Source organism: Sarcophilus harrisii, chromosome 1 (assembly GCF_902635505.1).
Source record: "Sarcophilus harrisii chromosome 1, mSarHar1.11, whole genome shotgun sequence".
NCBI lineage: Eukaryota > Metazoa > Chordata > Mammalia > Dasyuromorphia > Dasyuridae > Sarcophilus > Sarcophilus harrisii.
In genome coordinates this window covers 560,297,109-560,318,912 of record NC_045426.1, presented here as the reverse complement: position 1 = coordinate 560,318,912, position 21,804 = coordinate 560,297,109, and the positions used below count along the sequence as shown (strand labels likewise).

Genomic DNA, 21,804 nt, shown 5'->3' with positions numbered 1-21,804 from the left:
TGCCATCTTGGCTCTTTCTCTGGCTACTTTAGGATGACTGTTCCTCCTCTATAAAATGAGCTAGAGAAGGAAATGGCAAACCACTCCAGTATCTTTGCCAAAAAAAAAAAAATCCCAAATGGGATCATGAAGTCAGACAGGTCTGAAAATGACTAAACATCTCATGGTGCCTGGCTTATAGTAAATAATTTTAATAGATATTTTTAGTTAACTGTTGATTAAAATAGTGAACACTTTTGGGGTTCCAATTTAGTTCCAATTTAGTCTCAGATACTGTGTAACTCTGGACAGGCTACTACTTGTTTGCCTCAGTTTCCAGAGCAGTAAAATGGGAATAATCATAATAATTACTGAGAGGATCAAATGAGATATTTGTCAAGCATTTAATACAGTGCCTAGCCTGTAGTAGGCTATGTTAGCTATTATTACTGAAGTTGAAAAGATAGATTGGAAACAATTTCCAAAGGGTTTGAAACGCCAGAAAAATTTACATTTGATTGTTAAGGCATTAGGGAGTCAAGAGAGTTTATTGAGTGACATGGTCAGTTCTGTACTTAAGGAAAATCATTTTGGCAGCTTTGGACAGAGGAAGATAATTGAAGCAAGGTCAGTAACGAGGGATTGAATTAAGGTCGTGATTCTGATGCGGTGCAAATGATGAGGCTAGTGGTCAAGAATTGGAATGTGGAATCTCCTTGGTTGGCACAGGGGATTCTGTGCCAACCCAAAAGAATTTGCAAACTCAAAATCTGTTTGTCCTTAGAAAAAGAGGTGTTTTGTCCCATTTTGCCACAAGCCTTAGTTTCTCTGATTCTATAATTCCTTGTCCTTCTCTACATGTCTCTAGAGATGGAGAGATGACAAAATGCTCCCTGATTAAGGGGACTCTTGTCAGAGAATACAGGAATTCCCATTCAGGCGTCCCTGAGAGAATTCTGTTCCAGTGTTGAGCTCCAACAATCCAGTTTTTCCTGGGAATTTGGATTGCCCTTAGCTATAGAATAAACAACAAGAAAAGGCTTTACCTCATCCAGATTCTTGGGGATTCCTGGTCAGAGAACCAAAATGATGTGGTGCTAGTGGTAGTATAGAGGTGTGAGAATTGAGGTGGGGAATACCTGCTGGTTAAGCAGCGAATTTGCTGAATTCGCAAACTCAAAAAGTCTGAGTGGCAAAAAAGGGAAGTTTATTGTTCACTAAGAATCCAGCCTGTTAGGAAGACAGACTTCTTAGTGGCAAAAGGTTCCGTTAGGGAAAATGGCAAGGGTTAACATTGAGAAGAATATTTTCATAGTGGGCAAGAGTCCTGGCAGGCAGCTTTGCCAAGAAGAGAGCTTCCTTGGCAAAGTATAATCCTGTTTCTGACTTCTGCAAAAATTCGGAGTTCAGAATAATTGTCTTTTATTAGTAGTCTGAGGCTTGTGCTTCCATTCAAAATTGAATGAGATTCCTTCAATGTTGTCACCTCCCAGGGCTTAGATTTCCAGTTGAAAAGAGATTATTTATCTTGGAGTTTCAAGTCACTCAATAGGAATATCAGACCAAGATCTCCAACTGAATGAGACCATTTAACTGAGCGTTGTCAGGGAAAGGTATGCTTCTCCCAGAGGGGAGCCTGAGATCCCGAATCTCACTTCTTTTACAGGCTAAAGGGGACATAGTTTCAGAGTTCACTCCCATCAATTCTGTGAACAGAGAGATTTGAGATATTTTGTGGAAAATGAAAGAAGAAATTGTGGATATGTGAAATGAGAGAGAAGAATTGAAGATAATGGTTTGGAGGAGGAATGAATTTGATTGGGGGGATAATGAGTTCTGTTTTAGAGGTCTTGAATTTGAGATATTTTTGGGACAGCCAGTTTGAAATGTCCATTAGATAATTGGTGATGTAAGGCTGAAGCTCAGTGGAAAGACTGAATCATTTGAACAGAGAAGACCTTTATACAAGTTGTATGATTCTAAAGATATAATGTTCTATAGACAATAAAAGCTTGCCTGATCTTTTCTTATATTTTGAGCAAGGGTACCCTAAATTCACTTAAAGGTCATTCTCATGTTTGACGTCTTCAGTAGTCATTGAAGCCTCTATAATCTAACTTTTTTATTTATGGTATTGTTTGTGATTCTCTTTCCCCTTCCTCCATCTTTGGGTAATATTTGTTTCCTTTAGATATCTTATAAAACGAGCTCTCAATTCTTTCAAGATGTTGTTGCTTCTAGCAGATTTTCTACTCTTTTTAATTGGCCTAGAACAGCTCTTTAAATTTTTTTTCTTGACTATCATTTCTACTTCCTTCTATGATGCATAGAAAATGGATTTGTTTTTAGTCCTAAAGTTTCACTATCATTGATGCTAAAAATAAATCATTATAGAAAATACTTGACAAATATTTTCCATTTTTCCTCTTCATTGTTCACCTACTAAGTTCCTAAGTGAATGTCCTTAGGTTAATTATAGAATATAAGAAAGGGAGTAATACAAATACTTTGGCCATATGAAAAGAAGACAGGAATTATTGGAGTCCTGATAAATCAGATTGATGTTGCTTTGTTGGAGCTCTTGAAAGGATGTGTCTGGTAAATATTTAACAATGGATTATCTGAAAATACATGGCATACTTTTGAATTTAATCTTGATTCTTAATATTTTCTCCACCACTTTCTTAAATAAATTGAGACAATCAATAAAACAATAATCTGAGCCTTGATTTATACCATGTTTTGGTTTTGAAGATAAAGGAATCTTTAGGGACCATTAAATCTAATTCTCTGGTTTTACAGATGAAATAAGGAAAAGCAGGGAAAGGAAATGACTTCTCCAAAGATACAGAATTAGTAAGTGTCTGAAATGGGATTTGAATCCTGATGGTCTAAAAACTCTGATTTTGGCCCTCCGTAAAACCTGTTTGCCACCATTCTGCCTTTAACATTAAAGCACAAGAGAACCACACAGAACAGAAGATCATTTTGTATTTTTCTTTTTTTCATGAATTCCCATTGCCAAAAATTCATCCCTTAAGTGTCTAGACTACTGGTGATGAGCCTTTCCTGTATTTAGTTAAGTTGGATAGCAGAATCAAATTTTTGTTGTTGTTCAGTCATTTGTTGTTGTTGCTTTTTTAGTTGTGTTAGAATAACTATCTTTTTAAAAAATCCCATTGGGGGTTTCTTGGCAAATACTGGAATGGTTTGCCATTTCTTTCTATAGATTGTTTTATAGATGAGGGAACTGGGGCAAATAAGGTAAAACAATTTGCCTAGGATCACACAGTAATTGTCTAAGGCCAGATTTGAACTCATAAAGATGAAATCTTCTTGATCTCAGGGCTACACTCAACCAGTTGTACCACTTAACTGCCAATTTAATTTATTACTGTACCCATACTTAAAACCTTTCCAATTAGGACCTGTCAATGCTTGAACACATAGCTGTTGAGAAGTTAGGGCCACCTTCACTCCAGAGTTGTGTCATCATTAAAGAGCACAATATTTCTTAGGCTTGTTTTATGTATCCCTCCCATGCCTCACTGGGAGGCCTTTCTCATATTTTACAATAGTTAACATTAGGGATGCTGTAGCAAAAAAGAGGCCCACTAACTTGGATAATTCTTCTCAAAATTCTGTCAGTTACTCGACATATGCCCAAACTAGACATCTCCAAATCATGTCTTTAATACATTTTCTGAAGATGTACTGCTACAGATGTTATTACTGCTTTAGAACTTGGCAGAAGACCAACTTTCAACTTTTTAAACTATTACAAATCTTTGCTTGATGATGCATACAAGTCAAAATATCACCGTTGTGATGTCATTGGTCCACGTCAAAAACGAAGGACAAATAACAACATCGCATACAAAAAACAATTACTTATAAATTATATTTATTGATTATGTTAATAATTCAGGTTATTTTTGAAGGTTCACAACTCAGAAATTGAACTGGAGAAGGCAAGAGACAGCTTACCACAGGATTCTAGCGCATTGTGAAGGTTTAATAGGTTCATTTATGTCCTTGCTTACTTTGTCCCTTTCTCCTCCCATTTCAGTAGTCAAGAAGTTTTTAGTTTAGTTTTTGTTAGTGTAGATAAATTATAAATGATTAACATTCCATTGTTGGTTACTGAAGAGGGCATTCTGGTTAAACATCTCTTTTAAAAAGCAGTGATGACAAACTCAAATAGTATGTCACATGATTGACTTCGAAAACCACAAATTACATGTTTTAAATTCTTTGTTAACCATTTCCCAATGACATATTTTAAACTGTTTGGGGCTATGCTTGGGAATTGTGGGTTTGATACCTCTACTCTTGGGCATAGAAAACAAAATGTTCCCTACATTTTCACTCTAAGACTCACCACAACCAGGTTTCTAGAACATTAATATTATCTACAAAATCTTTATTAACAAAACCTTGTAAGGTAAAACCATTTTTCAGATATGGAAATAGAAGTTCTGAAAGTCATTTGCCATAAGTCACAGGAATAGTAGATAAGTGGCAGAGTCTGGGCTCAAACCTGTTTTCTACCTTTAAGTCCCAGGTTTTGTTCACTATTAGAATGAAAAAGAAAATAGAAAAAAGTATTCACTAAATGTTCACTATTAGAATTAGAAAAAACAACTTAAAAGGTCATTCAATTCTATCCCTATGTTTTTAAACCCATTTTTTCCTTTTTTTTTTTTCTTTTTGCTGAGGCAATTGGGGTTAAGTGACTTGCCCAGAGTCACACAGCTAGGAAATGTTAAGTGTCTGAAGCCAGATTTGAACTCGTGTCCTCCTGACTTCAGGGCTGGGGCTCTATCCACTGTACCACCTAGCTGACCCACAAATCCACTTTCTAAGGGGTCCTCAAACTACAGCCCGTGGGCCAGATGCAGCAGCTGAGGACGTTTATCCCCCTCACCCAGGACTATGAAGTTTCTTTATTTAAAGGCCCACAAAACAAAGTTTTTGTTTTTACTATAGTCCAGCTCTCCAACAGTCTGAGGGGCAGTGAGCTGGCCCCCTATTTAAAAAGTTTGAGGACCCCTATCAGGCTTTCAAGGGCCAAATGACTTAACCAGTCACATAGATAATGGCAAAGACTGATCACTTAGTACTCCAGTCTGCAAATTATTTCTTTGTTTTTAAATCATTCATTTTGAATTTAAATATATAAAGAATTTTTTCTATATACATAGCACAACCTAAAAAGAAGATTCACTGCAAGCCATTCTCTAATTAATAATGAAAGGATTCATTTGAAGAAATTATAGCCATTTCTAGTCATATGAAAAAATGCTCTAAATCACTATTGATTAGGGAAATACAAATTAAGACAGCTCTGAGCTACCTTTTCAAACCTGTCAGATTGGCTAAGATGACAGGAAAAATTAATGATAAACGTGGGAAGGTATACAAGAAAACTGGAACACTAATGCCTTGTTGGTGGAGTTGTGAAATGATCCAGCCATTCTGGAGAGCAATTTGGAACTGTGCCCAAAGGGATATCAAATTGTACATACTCTTTGAACCAGCAGTGTTTCTCCTGGGTCTGTATCCCAAAGAGATCATAAAGGAGAGAAAAGGACCCACATGTGTAAAAATGTTTGTAGCAGCCCTTTTTGTAGTGGCAAGAAATTAGAAATTGAGTGAATCAGTTGGGGAATAGCTGAATAAATTATGGTATATGAATATAATGGAATATTATTATTTTATAAAAAATGCTGAGCATGCTAATTTCAGAAAAGCCTGGAAAGACTTACATGAACTGAAGGAAGTGAAGTGAGTAGAAGCAAGAGAACATTGTACACAGCAACAACAAGATTATTGTGATGATCAGCTGTGGTGGACTTGGCTCTTTTCAACAATGAAATGATTCAAGGCAATTCCAATAGACTTGTTTTTTTAATTTAATTTAATTTTTATTTATTTTAATAGCCTTTTATTTACAGGATATATGCATGGGTAACTTTACAGCATTAACAATTGCCAAACCTCTTGGTCCAATTTTTCACCTCTTAGCCCCCCCCCTCCCCTAGATGGCAGGATGACCAGTAGATGTTAAATATATTAAAATATAAATTAGATACACAATAAGTATACATGACCAAAACGTTATTTTGCTGTACAAAAAGAATCAGACTCTGAAATATTGTACAATTAGCTTGTGAAGGAAATCAAAAATGCAGGTGGGCATAAATATAGGGATTGGGAATTCAATGTAATGGTTTTTAGTCATCTCCCAGAGTTCTTTTTCTGGGCATAGCTGGTTCAGTTCATTACTGCTCCATTGGAAATGATTTGGTTGATCTCGTTGCTGAGGATGGCCTGGTCCATCAGAACTGGTCATCATATAGTATTGTTGTTGAAGTATATAATGATCTCCTGGTCCTGCTCATTTAACTCAGCATCAGTTCGTGTAAGTCTCTCCAGGCCTTTCTGAAATTATCCTGTTGGTCATTTCTTACAGAACAGTAATATTCCATAATATTCATATACCATAATTTATTCAGCCATTCTCCAACTGATGGACATCCATTCAGTTTCCAGTTTTTAGCCACTACAAAAAGGGCTGCCACAAACATTCGTGCACATACAGGTCCCTTTCCCTTCTTTATAATCTCTTTGGGATATAATCCCAGTAGTAACACTGCTGGATCAAAGGGTATGCACAGTAATTCCAATAGACTTGTGATGGAAAGAGCCATCTGCATCCAAAAAGAGAACTATGAAAACTGAATGTGGATGAAAACATAGTATTCTCACCTTTTTTGTAGTTGTTCTTTGTTTGCTTTTTTTTCTCATAATTTTTTTTCTTTCATATTTTGATCTGATTTTTCTTGCATAGCATGATGAATATAGAAATATATTTAGAAGAATTGCACGTGTTTAACCTACATTGAATTGCTTGATGTCTATGGGAGGGGGTGCAGGGGAAAGAAGGAGAAAAATTTTGAACACAAGATTTTACAAACATCAATGTTGAAAACTATCTTTGCATGTATGTGGAAAAATTTTAAAAACTACTAAAATATTAAAAGAGGTTTCACTGTAAAATCATGAATTTATAATTTATGTTTCTCACCTATTTTTGGAAAAACTATATAATAAGTATGTCATTACTAAAGTTACTCTGCTTTCTATGATTCTTTCTACATTGGTGTAAATGATGTAACCTAATTTCTGCCCATTTTATATCATTATCCACTCTGATTCCTTCTATTTCTTTTTCTTCTCATTGTAATTTCTTGGATTTTCAGTACAAATGATGATAGTGTACATCTTTGTTTCACACCTGATTTTAGGGAAAAGGGCTTAATTTAGTCTCATGAGAAATAATATTTTTTAGGTAAATGTTTTCCATTTAAGTAAAAAAATCCATTTACACTTATTCTTTCAAGTGTCTTTAGTATGCTGTACTAAATCATTTTTTTTGATAGGTTTTGACATGTCTCATTATTGTTATTCTCTTAAAGAAATTATTGTTTCTATGATTTGTTATTTTCTGTGGTCTCTTATTAAACATAATTTTTATTATGATCTGAAAAATGCATTTAATGTTTCTGCTTCTAACTATAACATTTTTATGCTTTACTATATGGTCAGTCTTTGTAAAGATAACATCTATCACTGAGAAAAAGGTTTATTATTTTCTCTTTTCATTCAATTCTCTCTAGATATCTATCCTATCTAGCTTATTTAAAATTTTATTCACTGTCTTGATTTTTTCTTATTCATTTTTTGGTTAGATTCACCTAATTCTGGAAGGGGAAGATTAAAGTCCATATTAATAATTGTTATTTATTATAATATAATACTGCTATTTCTATCTGTGACATTTAACTTTTCCTTTAAAAATTTAGATACTCTAGTATCTAATGCAGCTATTTAGTAATTGATATTGCTTCATTGTTGGAGATACTTTTATCATAATATAGTTTCCCTGTTTGTCTCTTTTAATTAAATCTATTTTAGCTTTACCTTTGTTCAAGATCATGATTGCTACCCGTTTTTCTTTTTTTTGTATCAGCTGAAGCATAATAAATTTGATTCCAACCCTTTATTTTAACTCTGTATGCAGCTCTCGTTTTAGAATGTTTCTTGTAAGCAACATATTGTCAGATTCTGATGTTCAATCCATTCTGCTATCTGCTTCTATTTTATGGGTGTGTTCATCCCATTCACATTTAAAGTTAATTATTTTTTGTTTATTACCATTCATTCTCTTTTTCCCTCACTATTATCCTTAGCCTTTCTTTTTACTTTCTCTATTTATCTGATTTACTTCTAAACACTACCTCTTCAATGTACATTCCCTTTTTTTCTAGTAAATTTGTTTATTTTTAATACACCTTGCTTTATGAGTCATGATGGGAGAGAAAAATCAGAGCAAAAGAGAAAAATCATGGGGGAGAGAAAAAAAAGTGAACATAGGATATGTTGATTTACATTCAGTCTCCTTGGTTCTATTTTTGGATGCAGATGGCATTTTCTGTTCCAAATCTATTGGGATTTCTTTGGATCATTGAACCACTGAGAAGAACCAAGGCTTTCACAGTTGATCATTGCATGTTCTTGCTGTTATTAGGTACAATGTATTGCTGGTTCTGTTCATTTCGCTCAGCAATAGTTCATGTAAATCTTTCCAGACCTTTCTAAAATCAAATCATTCATCATTTTTTTATAGAACAATATTTCATTATCTTCATCTACCATAATTTGTTCAGCCATTCCCTATTGATGGACATCTACTCATTTTCCAATTCTTTATTACCACAAAAAAGAACTGTTATAAACATTTTTGCACATGTGCATCCTGTTTCCTCCTTTATTTCCTTGGGATACAGGCTCTATAGTGGCACTTGGGTCAAAAGGTATGCACAGTTTTGTAGCCCTTTGGGCTATATCAGTTGTTCTTTGAGATTTTTTTACATTCTCTTCTACTTTTTTGGTTCTTTTGATTTTGTTTTATTATTGATATCTTATAATGTCATTAGCTTCTCCTTGCCCCGTTCTAGTTTTCAAGGAATTATTTTTTTAAGTTTTTGAATATCTTTTCCCAATTGGTTAACTTTTTTCATAATTTTCTTGATTTGCTTGCTGCTGTTATTTTTTTCTCTAACTTTTTCTTAATTTCTCTTATTTGATTTTTAAATCCTTTTTAAGTTCTTCCAAGAATTCTTTCTCTGCTTATGACCATTTGATGTTTTTCTTTGAAGTAGGAGTGATTTTTTTAAACTTCATTTTTTTCCTTTAATATGAACTCAGATCTTCTCTGTCCTTATGATAACTGTCCAAGGTTGGGTTCTTTCTTCTTTGCTTACTCATTTTTATTTTGTTTTATTTTATTTTTGGCAGTTTATTATTGTAATCAGATTCTAGTCCTGAGGTGTGGGAAATGGTGCCCCAGGCTCAGGTTCATCTTACTCTAATTTTCTGAGCTCTATTTGGGGACCCAATCTCTAGGCCACCCTGAGGAGACTCCCAGATAGTTGTCCCATAACTACTCTTGCTTTCTTCCACAGCTGCCAACTTTAACTGTTCAGCTTTGGAACCAAAATCAAGAACTCTGCTTTCCTGCAATTTCCCCTCTGATACTACACTCACCAGGTGTGTGTTTACTTTCTCTTGTCCATAGCTGCTGTCTGGGGCTGAGTCCAGTCTGCACGGTTGGGACTGGAAAAGGAGGACAAAGGAGGGCTTTCCGATCTTCCCTTACTTAGCAACCAAACCCCACACTCCCAGGGAAGTGAAAGTTCCTAAGCTCCTGGCTATCTCCAAACCAACTGCCTCTAGGACTTGTTTCTTGGCTCAGTGGAGACTGCCCTGAGATGCTTGTACTTCATTCAGATCAAACTTTTCCTCCTGGAGGACAAGTCTTTCCTGAGATTTTCTTAAGTTCTTTTAGGAAGACATCTGTTTTACCCTGATTATTTTTTATTTTCTTTGAGGTGATGTTTTGTCTTGTTTGTGAAGTCTGGAGAGCCTGAAATGTTCTGCTCTACTTGGATACTTTCCCAGAATCCATTCAGATCTTTTCTTCCAATAGAATTTTGCCCCTCTTTCCCTTCTCTGTTTTTCTAGTCATCTTAGCTGATCAGTGTGTTAACATATACTTGTCACCTGGCACTGGATATTTGCAAACTAAAGCCTTATTGATACTTGCTTGTTTAACGCCTTTTGTCCCACTCTTCATGACCTTTTTCAGGTTTTCTTGGCAGAGACATTGGAGCATTTTGCCTTTTCCTTCTCCAACTAATTGTACAAGTGAGGAAACTTAGGCAAACAGGATTAAGTGACTTGCTCAGGGTCATACTGTTAATAAATGTTTGAGGCCAGCTTCAAACTCGGCTCTTCTTGACTCCAGCAGGGTATCCACTGCCTCCCCCATAGGCACACCAACAATTCTGCCTCTGTTTTGTTTTAAATGGACTAAATTGGCCTTTATCTTTGTACTAATTAAGAAGAAAAGGTCTCCTAAGAAAATAATGTAAGCAAGACTATTAAAGAAGATAAACAGGGGTCCACAGATATCCAAAAGCAGAAGAGAAGGGATGATTGGGTCTGAAGATAATGGATTGTCATTAATGGATTGTCCATTATTAAAGATCATTAAAGATACATTTTCCCCTGGGTTTTGCTGGATAAATTTTGGATTGTAAACCTATATCCTTTGCTTCTGTAATATTGCATTCCAAGCTCTTTGTTCTTTAAGTGTGGTGACTACTAAATTATGTGTGATGCTGAATGTGACTCACTCCTTGGTATATGAATTCTTTCTTTTTAACAGGTCACAATATTTAGTTAGATGTGGAAGCTCTGGATTTTGGCTACAACATTCCTGGAAATGTCCTTTTCTTTCCCCCAGGAGGTGACCAGTAGTCTATTTCTTTATCCTCTGATTCTAGAAGATCTGGGCAGTTTTCTTTTAAAATTTCTTGAACACGATGTCTAGATTTTTGTTGTTGTTTGTCATAGTGTTCATGTAGTCTAGCATTTCTTAAATTACATTTTCCTTCATCTGTTTTCTAAGTTGTTTTTTGCTTATATATTTCCTATTTTTCCAATTTTTTGACTTTAATTTTTTTTGGTGTCTCATAGTTAGTGGCTTCTATTTGGTTCAATTCATTTTCAGGAAATTTGTTGCTTTGGGTAAGGTTTTTACCTTTTGTGCCAAGCTATTAATTCCCTTTCCAAATTTTCCACAACTTATTTTTTCCCCATCATTCCCCTCTAGTCCTCTCATTTCATTCATTAAAAAAATTCTAGAACTCTTTTAAAACATACTTGCTTCATCTCTTCCAGGAATTCTAGTTGAAGTTGTGCCCAATCTGTTTTTCTTTGCTTGTAGATGGTTTGAAGTAATTCTCTTTAAGATTTTTTTTTTCTGTCTTGGGTAGACTTCTCATCATAGCTTTTTATGGAGGGATATTTTTTTTCTTGTTCATTTTTCTAGCCTACTTCTTCTGAACTTTACTTATTAGGTTTAGTTCCTTCTGGAAGAAAAATCTCATCTGGTCTTGTAGTCTTTTTGGAGTATTGAACATTGTATTATTCTAGGATCTCTGAGACAGCTGAGGTTGAGAGCCTATAAGCTTTCAGTGCTCCCAAAATGGTCTGATTCAGGACAAAATCACAAAGGACAAATTCACAAAGTGCTAATTCACTGGTTTAAGCTCTTTAGATTCCTTACCTGGGAATAAGAGTAAACTGCCACCATCAGTTAGGAAGTTCTGCTACTTCTGATGCACAGAATTGTAGACTGCTCTTTGGTCTAATTTCTGCCCTGGCTCTTTCTCTTTTGGCTTCAGACTAGGCTATAAGTTAGAACTGAAACCCTATTTTTCTCCTGGGGTTAGTCACAACTGCTGCTGTTGGCTTCTGGATTCGTTTTTCTCAGGCTAGGGACTATTGCTGTTCCACATCAGAGAATACCAACTCTGGGTGCAGAGCCCCTTAAATGGACAATCCAGAACTGAGGACTGGCAAAACTGCTAGTTGGCACCCATTCCTAAATCCTGTGTTGCCTCAGTATATTTCTTAGGTCTTTTCTTGTCAGTGCACAGCCTCTGTGTGTGTTGGAGGGCAGCCAGCTGCCTCTGGCTTTACTTGTTCCTAGTATCCACAATTCTGTTTCCAGCTAGAAAAATGACTCACCATGACCTTTTCTTATATTTCCCCATTAGGGTTCTATGTGGTGCATTTTCTAGATCTGTCTGGAGAAGTTTTGTGGGGAGGGGCAGCTTGCTGCACTGATCCCTGTTACTCTGTCATGATGGTTTTGCCTCCCTCTATGCCTGGATCAGATGCCTTGAAGTCCCTTTAATTCTGAGATTCTGTGATTCAGATGCCAAAATTATCTATGAATTATTTCCAGAGGCAGAGTTCCCATATCTAGTCTTTATCTTGTAGTAAATGCAAGCAGGTAGTTGGACAGAAAACAAAAGCATCTTTCAGGGACCTTATTCATATTACCAAAATCAAATAGGATATAGTAAGCACCATGTATTAAATAAGATAATTGTTATTAATCACAGGGACTGGTTTTTCTTTTATTATCTTTATTACACTATGAATGAGTATAGCTAAGCTAAATTTTTTGGTAACATTTTCTCCTTTCATTATGTTAGATGGCTGAGAAGAAGTACAAAACCACCATTGAATCAAGAATCAGTTACTGAAGAGATGTCAGTATTTGGGCCTATTGAATCAATGACTACTTTGGGAAAACAAAGTGCTCTAATTATATATGAGAACATAATTTCAGCTTGTAGAGCAGTGTCTGCTTTTTCTACTGATATGTCAGGCAGAAACATACGGTGTTATTGGTTCCATAAATTCATGTCAAAAAACAAAAGTATAAGAATTTGCAGAAATGCACTTCTGAAGGCCACTTAACATGATTATGTGGCTCCACAGCAAAATATAGTCATCAGAACAGTAGCTTGATAATGACAAAAGGCATCCTGAGTTTAGTCTATCTTAAAAAGAGAAGATTAATTTTGGCTTCAGAAATGTTTGATCTTCATTTTCAAAATCTTCAGAGTTTTGACTTTCTATTAATGAAGTTTACAACGGCATTCATGAATTCATCAGAGACCCATCTTTCACAAAGTAAAGTACATTCTTCAAAATTAACTTTGTGCAGTGTCTCTTTTTCAAAACTTCGAATTAGCTGTTTTGAAAACATCATAGCCTGTAGAAAAAAGGAGAAAAAAAATAGGATAAATATAAAGTTATTCCTTCACTCATTCAAGAAAAAACGTTACATGTTGATGCTATAAAGTATATAAAGAAGTATCAATTATAGTCCATGTTGAGATTCTCAAGGGCCTTGAGATTTAATTAGAGACATCATACACATACTCATAGTGAATATATATACATATATATGAATATATGCATATATACACATACACCACTGCAGTAAAAAGTAGTGTGTTTTAAATGCTATATCAAAGTTGTTTGCCTCCAATGAATGCTCCAATACCTTATTCTATAAAAACCTTTAGGTACAAGTTTGTATAAATGCACAATGAGTGATCTAGCTACCATATTAAAAAAGCAAGTGATACAGTTAATAAATCTACAAGGCTGTCACTTTAGGTACTTGTATTATTAGCTTAGAAGTCACCAGTTACATGTGTCATCTCTGTGGCCTTCCTCTAATTCCATCTATGATAAATCGATGGAGCTGACTAGTCTGAGAAGGCCCTTGTATCACATATCTGCTCCTGCTTATATAAATGCACATGTAACAATGGAGCTGACTAGTCTGAGAAGGCCCTTGTATCACATATCTGCTCCTGCTTATATAAATGCACATGTAACAACTCACAGAGTTTTCAAGATTCCACCAGGGCTATTCTGATGGAAAAATTCTAGTCTATTAACTGCCTTGTAAATGACAAGATAAACATGATTTTCTTCATTTTGCTGAATTGGAGTATGCTTATTAGAAACTAAGGTGGAGAAGGGAAGGAAAAGGATTTTTTAAAAACTCAGACTTCACCTAATGACAAATAACATGTATTAAGGTCTTTCTCACTCTAAGAGCTTTAGGTTTTCTGAAAAAATATATTGCAAGTCATTGGCTTCAAGATTTAACATAGTGTTTAAATGACCAAAGGTAGAACTTTCAAAGGTAATTATCATATATCAAGATTTCTGAAATGAAAATTTTAGAAACTAAGATGCCATTCCAATTCCTATTTTTCTTTTCCAACTCATTCCTTTAAGGCAAATTTCCTCTTTTTTTCATAAAGTTATTTTCATAAATCTAATATGTGAAAACATGAATACTTACCTTTGGGGGCAGTTGCGCATATGCCTTCAACCTGGTCCAAACTTCTCTCTGAAAAGTGCTATCAGGAAAAACTTCAGTAATAAGTCCTTGAGCATAAGCTTCTTGGGCAGTCAACTTCCTTCCAAAAATAAGCATCTCAGCTGCCTAAATTGAACAAGGCGAAGATGTTAGCCTGATGAAATAAAGATAAGGTAGCCTGCGGCTGATCGATGCTCTGTGGGCACTGGGACATTTGCTTAGTGTAATTTGTACCTCTCTGGAAAGAGAGAGAAGGGTGACAAGCAGGGATGGGAAAATACAAAGCTTAGTCTTCACTGCATGCTAGTTTCTATCCCAAAAGATTTCATATAAAATGCCAACAGCTCCTAGGAGGCCATCCCCACAGACAGCCCCTGTGTATGGAGGGGGAAGCAAGATACGACCTCAGTATATTTTACATCTGGGTAGTATGATTATACAACAGTAACAGCTCTATTAAAAACTTGTAAAAATTCACATAATCACCATTGTGAATGAACATGGGCCATGTTCAATACTAAGTCTTTTTTGTTCTGTTCCTATATGACTTCTGGCCAGGGCTGATCACCACCCAAGAACTGCCCTGTAAGCAAGATCCTCAATCCACAATGCTGTTATGGACTGCTTCTTTCTTCAGCATCTCAGTACTTCCTTGTGGGGCTGTCCATCTAGATGGTCTGCTTCCCGACCCTGGGAATTCAACCTCAAGGGTCAGCCTACTAGATCAGAGTTTGTTTGGTCCTGGAGCAGACAATCAGACCTTGATTAACTGGGAGGAACCTTTATATAAAAGCTAAACTCAAATTCAGTGAGCCATCATTACTTCCCACCAACCAATCTCTCTTTAGTAAACCCCACAGCTTACTAGGCAAATGCCCAAATTCCCACAAGTTAGCTTTGTACAATGCTTCAAAACAATATAAAGTGTTCTTTTCTACTTTAGATGATTTTTTTTATTTTTTAAATTAAAGCTTTTCATTTTCAAAGTATATACATGGATAATTTTCAACATTCACCTTAAAACCTTGTGTTCTAAATTTTTTCCTTCCTTCCCCTCACCTTCCCCTGGATGGCAATACATTTAAAACAATGAACAAAATGTTAAAAGAAGGTGGTATGTAACCCATTGGCCTCATTCTCCCCATGCTACCCACCACTATTTCAGTGATTTTACCTTGATTGGACCCATTGGTCTCATTCTCCCCATGCTACCCACCACTATTTCAGTGATTTTACCTTGATTGGACCCATTATCTTTGGAAAGGTATAAGAGGAGCATGCCTCTGGACTCTGGCCCAGCTGAATAAATGGTGTGTGAAATGTTGCCTGTTTGAACAAAGAAACAAACAAAAGCTCTTTTGTGGTGACTTCTCAATTGGCCCTATTCATCCATATAATCTAAAATTTTATTTTTGGGAGGAGAACCAGATCTTCCTATTTTGCCTTGGCTACAAAAGCAAGGGGACTTGCTGCTACCATTGACTGGCACCAACCTTTTGACCTGTTCTGTTTCTGACATGGGCTGGTTTGTCTGGCTTCTGGAGGTGGGGAGGGAAGTTTTAATCACATTGGTGGAGGATTTAATAGGGTTACCTGATCAGCTTAAATCCTATTATAGCTTAAAACTCCTGAACTCAAAAGAAGGCTGACCTTTCTCAATAGCAGGGATTACACATATGTGCCATAACCATGCCCAGTTTGGTTTTAAATGAAAATCAGTTAGTTTAAAATGATTTTTAGTTAACTTAAAAACTGCCTAAAACATGGAAATTCTTAATTTTTCCTCAGGTTTTGAATTTTTTTTCTGTGCTTCAGAAAAAATAAAAGTCTTCAAGAATTTTTGATGGAAGAGAATTAATTTACAATTATAGTTTAAACTGAAAGTTTAGATTTCATTTAAACTATTATTAGACACTAGGGCTGATTTTTTTCCCTCAAGATTTTTACAAGTGGTTTAAAAATTTATAGTTGAATTAGTGAGCAAGAAAGAAATCAAGAGCATTTTAAATCTTCCTCATTCGTTTTTCAGAAGAGATCTTACCTTTAAAAAATGCTCCTTGATTGAATAAAGCAGACACAATTGCAAATAGAAACATATAAACAATATTTCAGCTATTATGGAATGATCAGAAATTGATATTGATTAGGTATATACTACTATTAAAATAGGGTATATCTTGGAGAGGAATTGGCTTCAAAGATTGATTTTGGGGGGAAGGGATGTATTTATTATGATATGACTTTTTTAATATGTAGGAAAGAAAAAGCAGAGAAATATGCCTTTTTCTCACATGGAAAAAAAGGAAAGTCTTAGAATTATGGAGTTTTCAAGATAGAATGAACTGAACAAAGAATGTTGAAAATTTTGACAAAAATAGGGATATTTGGAAGAGGGGTTTTGAAGGAAAAAGAAAGAATGCAGACAAACAAAGAAAACGTCCCAAAGCAAATATGAATACTGAAGAATACTCATAGTTAGAGGGTATGATACGGATGATGAGTCAACAGACTTGTCAGACAGGAGAACCAGGAGATTGTAGTGTCATGAAGCCCCAAAGAAGAAAGGTTCTAAATGGAGAAAATGGTCAAGTGTCAAAGTGTTAAGAGGTCAAGAAGAGTAAGAATTGAGAAAAGATTTTCAAATTTGGTAATTAATAGAAATCTGATAATTTTTGGAAAGAGCAATTTTAGTTTAGTGATGAAAAAATGGAAGTCACTGTAAAGGGTTGAGTAATGACAAGAACTAGAGAGCACCTAAATATAGTTTTTTCTAGGAGTTAAATTGAGAAAAACAGGAACAATATAGGAAGTGGATTGTAAAATAAAGATAAGTATGTAAAATAAAAATAAGTAAACTAAAATAGGGATAAGAAGACTTAGGCACATTTGAAGGCAGTAAAGAAGGAACCAGTAGACAGGGAAAGATTAAGATTAGAGAATAACACATTGTCCATAGACAATGAAAATGTTTATCATCAAACAAGAGATAGAAAGAATTACAGGAAATAAAATGGATGATTCTGATTACATGAAATTAAAAAGTTTTTGCACAAAAAATTCAATGAAGTCAAGATTAGAAAGAAAGTAAAAAAAATTTTTTGGGGGAAGTTTTACAGTCAGCTGTATAAAGGTCTCATTCCTTAAGCATGCCAGAAACTGATTCAAATTTATAAAAATAAAAGCCATTCCACAACTGGCCAATGATCAAAGGATACGAAGAGGCAGTTTTCAAAAGAAATCAAAACTATCAACAGTCATATAAAAAATGTTATAAATCATCACTGATAAGAGAAATTCAAATTAAAACAACTTTGAGATACTGCCTTATACCTATCAGATTGACTAACATGACAGAAAAGGAAAATGACAGATGATGAAAGGGATGTAGAAAAATAGGAACACTGATGCACTGCTGGTAGAGTTGTGAACTGGTCTAACTATTCTGAAGAATAATTTGGAACTATGCCCAAAGGACTATAAAACTGTATATGCTCTTTGACCCAACAATACCACTATTAGGTCTGTATCACAAAGCAATTAAATAAAGGAAAAAGGAAAAGCACCTATACACACTATATATATTGCATCTCTTTTTGTGGTAACAGAGAATTGGAAATTGAAGGGATGCCTATCAACTGGGAAATGGCTGAACAAGTTGAGGCATGTGATTGTGATAGAATACTATTATGCTATAAGAAATGATGAACCCAACAGTTTCAGTTTCTCCAAAATGGATAGAGAAAAACCAGTAGAACGTTTTACACAGTAACAACAAATGTTGTATGATGATAAACTGTGACTTAGTTATCCTAATCAAGAAAATTATTTAAGATAAAACCAAAGAATTCATGGCAAAATAATGCTATATACCTCTAGAGAGAGATCTGATGAATATGTAATACAGATAGAAGCATAGTTTTCTTTATTTTTCTTGGGTTTATCTGTTTTCTTTTGCAAAATGGTTAATTTGGAAATACATTTTGCATGATTTCATATGTACAATTGATAATAAATTTCTTGCCTTCTCAAGAAGGGGGGGTTCCAGGAGGAAGGGAGAGAACTTAAAACTCAAAATTTTAAAAAGAAAAAAATGATGTTAAATTTTTTTACATTGAGAAATATTTAATGAAATTTAAAAAGAAAACTGCTATCCATCTCCAGGGAGAAAACTGATGAACTTAGCATATATTAAAACATAACTGTTTCACTTCCTTTATCTTTTTTGTGATATAGCTAATATAGAAATATATTTTGCATGAGAAAAAAAGATTAAAGAATGAGAGGGGGATAATTAAAGGTATAATCTGTTAGAGAAGACAGGGGGAGATGGGATCAAGGGCACATGTTGTGGCTTAGTTGTGGCAAGGAGAAGCCTTGTCTCATAATTAGAAATTAAAGGAGATAAGAGTCAGAACTTCTGAGACGATGAGGAAGGGAGAAGAGGGAACTCCTGGTACAAAGACTCAATTTTCTCAATAAAATAAGAGGTGAGGTCCTCAGCTTGGGGAAGGGAACAGTGCTTCCTGTATGTGTTCTGCAGTTTGTATATACTGCTCCTGCTGCACAGAATTTCAGAGTAGGAAGGATCTCTAGATCAACCCCTTCACTATACAGATGATAGAATCTGTTCTAGAAAGGTGATAATATTAAGTATTGAATCAGTAATAGAGTTGGTTGGTACTGGAGTCTGGATTCCCAGTCCAAAACTCTTTCCTTTTCTTTACTATTCAATAACTGATGCTTCAGTTAACATGTGGAGTGCTCTCTCATCAACAGTGGCTGGTATGACAGGGAATAATGTTTTATTTATTTTTATGTCAAGGAGAGGGGTTATTCTCCCACTTTTATTTAGAATACTGTTGGGCAAAATCCTTTGACAAAATCACCTTTTTCTCATCCTAAATTCTAAAGCAGATGAAAAAACAATAAAAATTGGGGCAGGAAAAATGTTTCTACGGCTATATATATTTTTTTTAATTCTAAAGGAGATGTAAAGTCCTACAACCTGGTGCCAGCTTTGGCTCACCCTGTTCTCTTTTATGCTCCAGTCAAATTGCCCAACTTCTTGTCTTCAGAACTCTGTCTTTTCATATTCTACTTTAATATCCTTATAATTTGCCCTCCATACCACTGCCTCCCTATTTCTGAGATCTCTTCTTCCAGTAGCTTAGATATTCTCTCCTATGGGGAGTCTTTCCTAAATTTAAACATCTAAATGTTTTCTCCCTTTTTATCTAGCAGCTTGGTGGTGCAGTAGATAAAATCCTGAACCTGGAGTCAGGAAGATCTAACTTTTAATCAAGCCCTGGACATTTATGTCACTGTGTGGCCACTCAGTGTATTTCATTTAGCTTTTGCCTACTTCAGTTTCTCCATCTGTAGGATTGAAATGATAATAGCACATAAACCATAACGTGGTTGTGAGGATCAAATGAGATGACATTTATAAAGTGCTTTGCAAATCCTATATAAAATCTAGCAGTTATTCTCAGATTATGTTATATTTATTTATCTCTTATTGCGTTTTTCTAGTTTCCCCCCTGTAAAACAGTGGGGACAGGATTTTTTAAAATCCCAGTATCCCTAACACTAGCAGTGTTTTCTACCTATTTAAGACCATCTTACAGTCTATACTCTGTGCTTGTCATGTACATATAATTCACGTATTATCTTGCTTATGCTGTTAGAATGTAAATGCCATGAGGGCAGGGACTTTTTTCTAATTGTAAAGACATTTAAAAATATATTTAAAAATTTTTTGAGATCCAAATTCTCTTTTTCTCTTCCTTCTTCTCTCCTTGAGAAGATAAGCAATTTGATATAGGACATATGTATGCAATCATAAGAAAACACAGACCAATCTTCCTGTTCCATCCCTAAAAAATAAAGAAAAAAAGTATTCTTCAGTTTGCACCCCAATTTCATCAATTCTTTGGATGTGGGTAGCATTTTTCATCATGGTTCCTTTGGAATTGTCTTGGCTCACTGTATTGTTGAGAAAAGTTAATTCGTTTCAAAGTTGATAATTATATAATATTGCTGTTACTTACGAAACATTCTACTGGTTCTCCTCACTTTACTTTGTATCAATGTATATAAGTATGTATAAAATGTATTTTAAAAAGGAAAAAGGACCTATATGTATAAATGTATATGTCTCCCCAGGTTTTTCCTGAAACCATCCTGATTGCCATGTTTCACAGTACAATAATATTTCACCACAATCACATATCACAATTTGTGTAATCATTCTCCAATTGATGGGCATCCCATTAATTGCTTATTCTTTGCCACCACAAAAAGAGCTGCTATAAATATATAAATAATATATTTATACATATAGGTCCTTTTTCTTTTCTTTTTAAAATCTCTTTGGGATAAAGATATAATAATGGTATTGTTAAGTCAAAGGGTATTGAGAGAAATAATTCCTAATTAAGTCCTTTGAGAAGGTAACACAAAACTACAACTCTCTTGATGGGCAGACTGACTGATGTGGTATTTTGATTAATTATTATTTTTAATAATTAGATTAATTACTAAGATTAAATAGCCTGGTGACTGTGCCTTCTCTGAAATGCCCCTTTTCACTTTCAAAATGCTTATAAACCCAAATCTAAGATATACCTAACCTTAACCTCTAGTCAAATGACCTATTTCATTCATCCCAACACGGTTCACAAGCTTCTATAATTTTCCAGCTTTATTACAATAAAAGAAGCTCTGGAAAATAAACTATCTGGGAAGATGGCTGGATAAGTCAGAAAACCCCAAGCATTTCAGATTTCCCCCAGAAACAAAAAAATATTGTGCTTCATGGTGAATCCAGACCATTGAAAAACAAATAAGACTTGGGGCAGAACAGGGGTTCTCCTGGGACAATCAGAGAATCCCCAAGAAAGACTCCCAGAAAGTTTGGCCAGTGTGAAGTGTAAACAGATTTTAAAAGTGAAATGAGAGAGATTGAGAAAAAATTTTAAAGAAAAAAAAAGAGCAATCCAAGAAGATTATGAAAAGAAAGTCAATCAATTAGAAAAAGAGACCCAGAATCCTAAAAAATGATAAATAGAGTTGGGCAAAGTAAAACCATGGAAGTTATAAGAGACCAAGAAATAATATGACAAAAATATAAAGAATTTTTGAGAACATAAAGTTTCTCACTGGCTATGTGAATTTTAATAAACCTCTTAAACTTTTTGGAACTGTTTCCTTCTCAATAAAACGATGGGGTTTGAGTTATATATAATAAAAAAATAATATAGCTACCATTTAGTAATTTAGGGTCTGCAAATCACTTTATATATGTTATCAAAGGCAGAATGTAGTATAGTGGTTAAAAGATTGGATTCAGAGTCAGGAATATCCAAGTTCAAATCTGACGTCAGAAACTAGCCGTCTGTAAGTAGTAAATAAATAAGATAAAGTAAGGCACTGATCTGAGTTTCCTCAACTGTAAAATGAGAATAATGATAACACTTCATGTTGTGAGGATCAAA

At 34.8% G+C, this 21,804-nt stretch overlaps 2 protein-coding genes across 4 annotated transcripts in view; one reads left to right on the top strand and one right to left on the bottom strand.

Moving 5' to 3' along the window:
- The window catches only part of LOC116420650 (uncharacterized protein C6orf201 homolog), a 29,071-nt gene extending 16,112 nt beyond the window's left edge, over window positions 1-12,959 (top strand). Inside the window, exons 3-4 of one of the 2 annotated variants that reach the window (XM_031946928.1) lie at window positions 9,510-9,594; window positions 12,615-12,702. In XM_031946928.1, coding sequence (XP_031802788.1) covers window positions 9,510-9,522 — 13 coding nt within the window. In that variant the 3' untranslated portion in view covers window positions 9,523-9,594; window positions 12,615-12,702. Of the gene's footprint in view, window positions 1-9,509; window positions 9,595-12,614 lie in introns of both variants that reach the window. The other variant, XM_031946927.1, reaches the window with a different exon arrangement.
- Window positions 10,516-21,804, bottom strand: part of ECI2 (enoyl-CoA delta isomerase 2) — a 33,729-nt gene continuing 22,440 nt past the window's right edge. For both annotated transcript variants that reach the window (XM_003760213.4, XM_012541676.3), the window contains exons 8-10: window positions 15,545-15,634; window positions 14,291-14,434; window positions 10,516-13,180 (exon numbers count right to left, since the gene is read on the bottom strand). In XM_003760213.4, coding sequence (XP_003760261.2) covers window positions 13,025-13,180; window positions 14,291-14,434; window positions 15,545-15,634 — 390 coding nt within the window. In that variant the 3' untranslated portion in view covers window positions 10,516-13,024. The remainder of the gene's footprint in view (window positions 13,181-14,290; window positions 14,435-15,544; window positions 15,635-21,804) is intronic.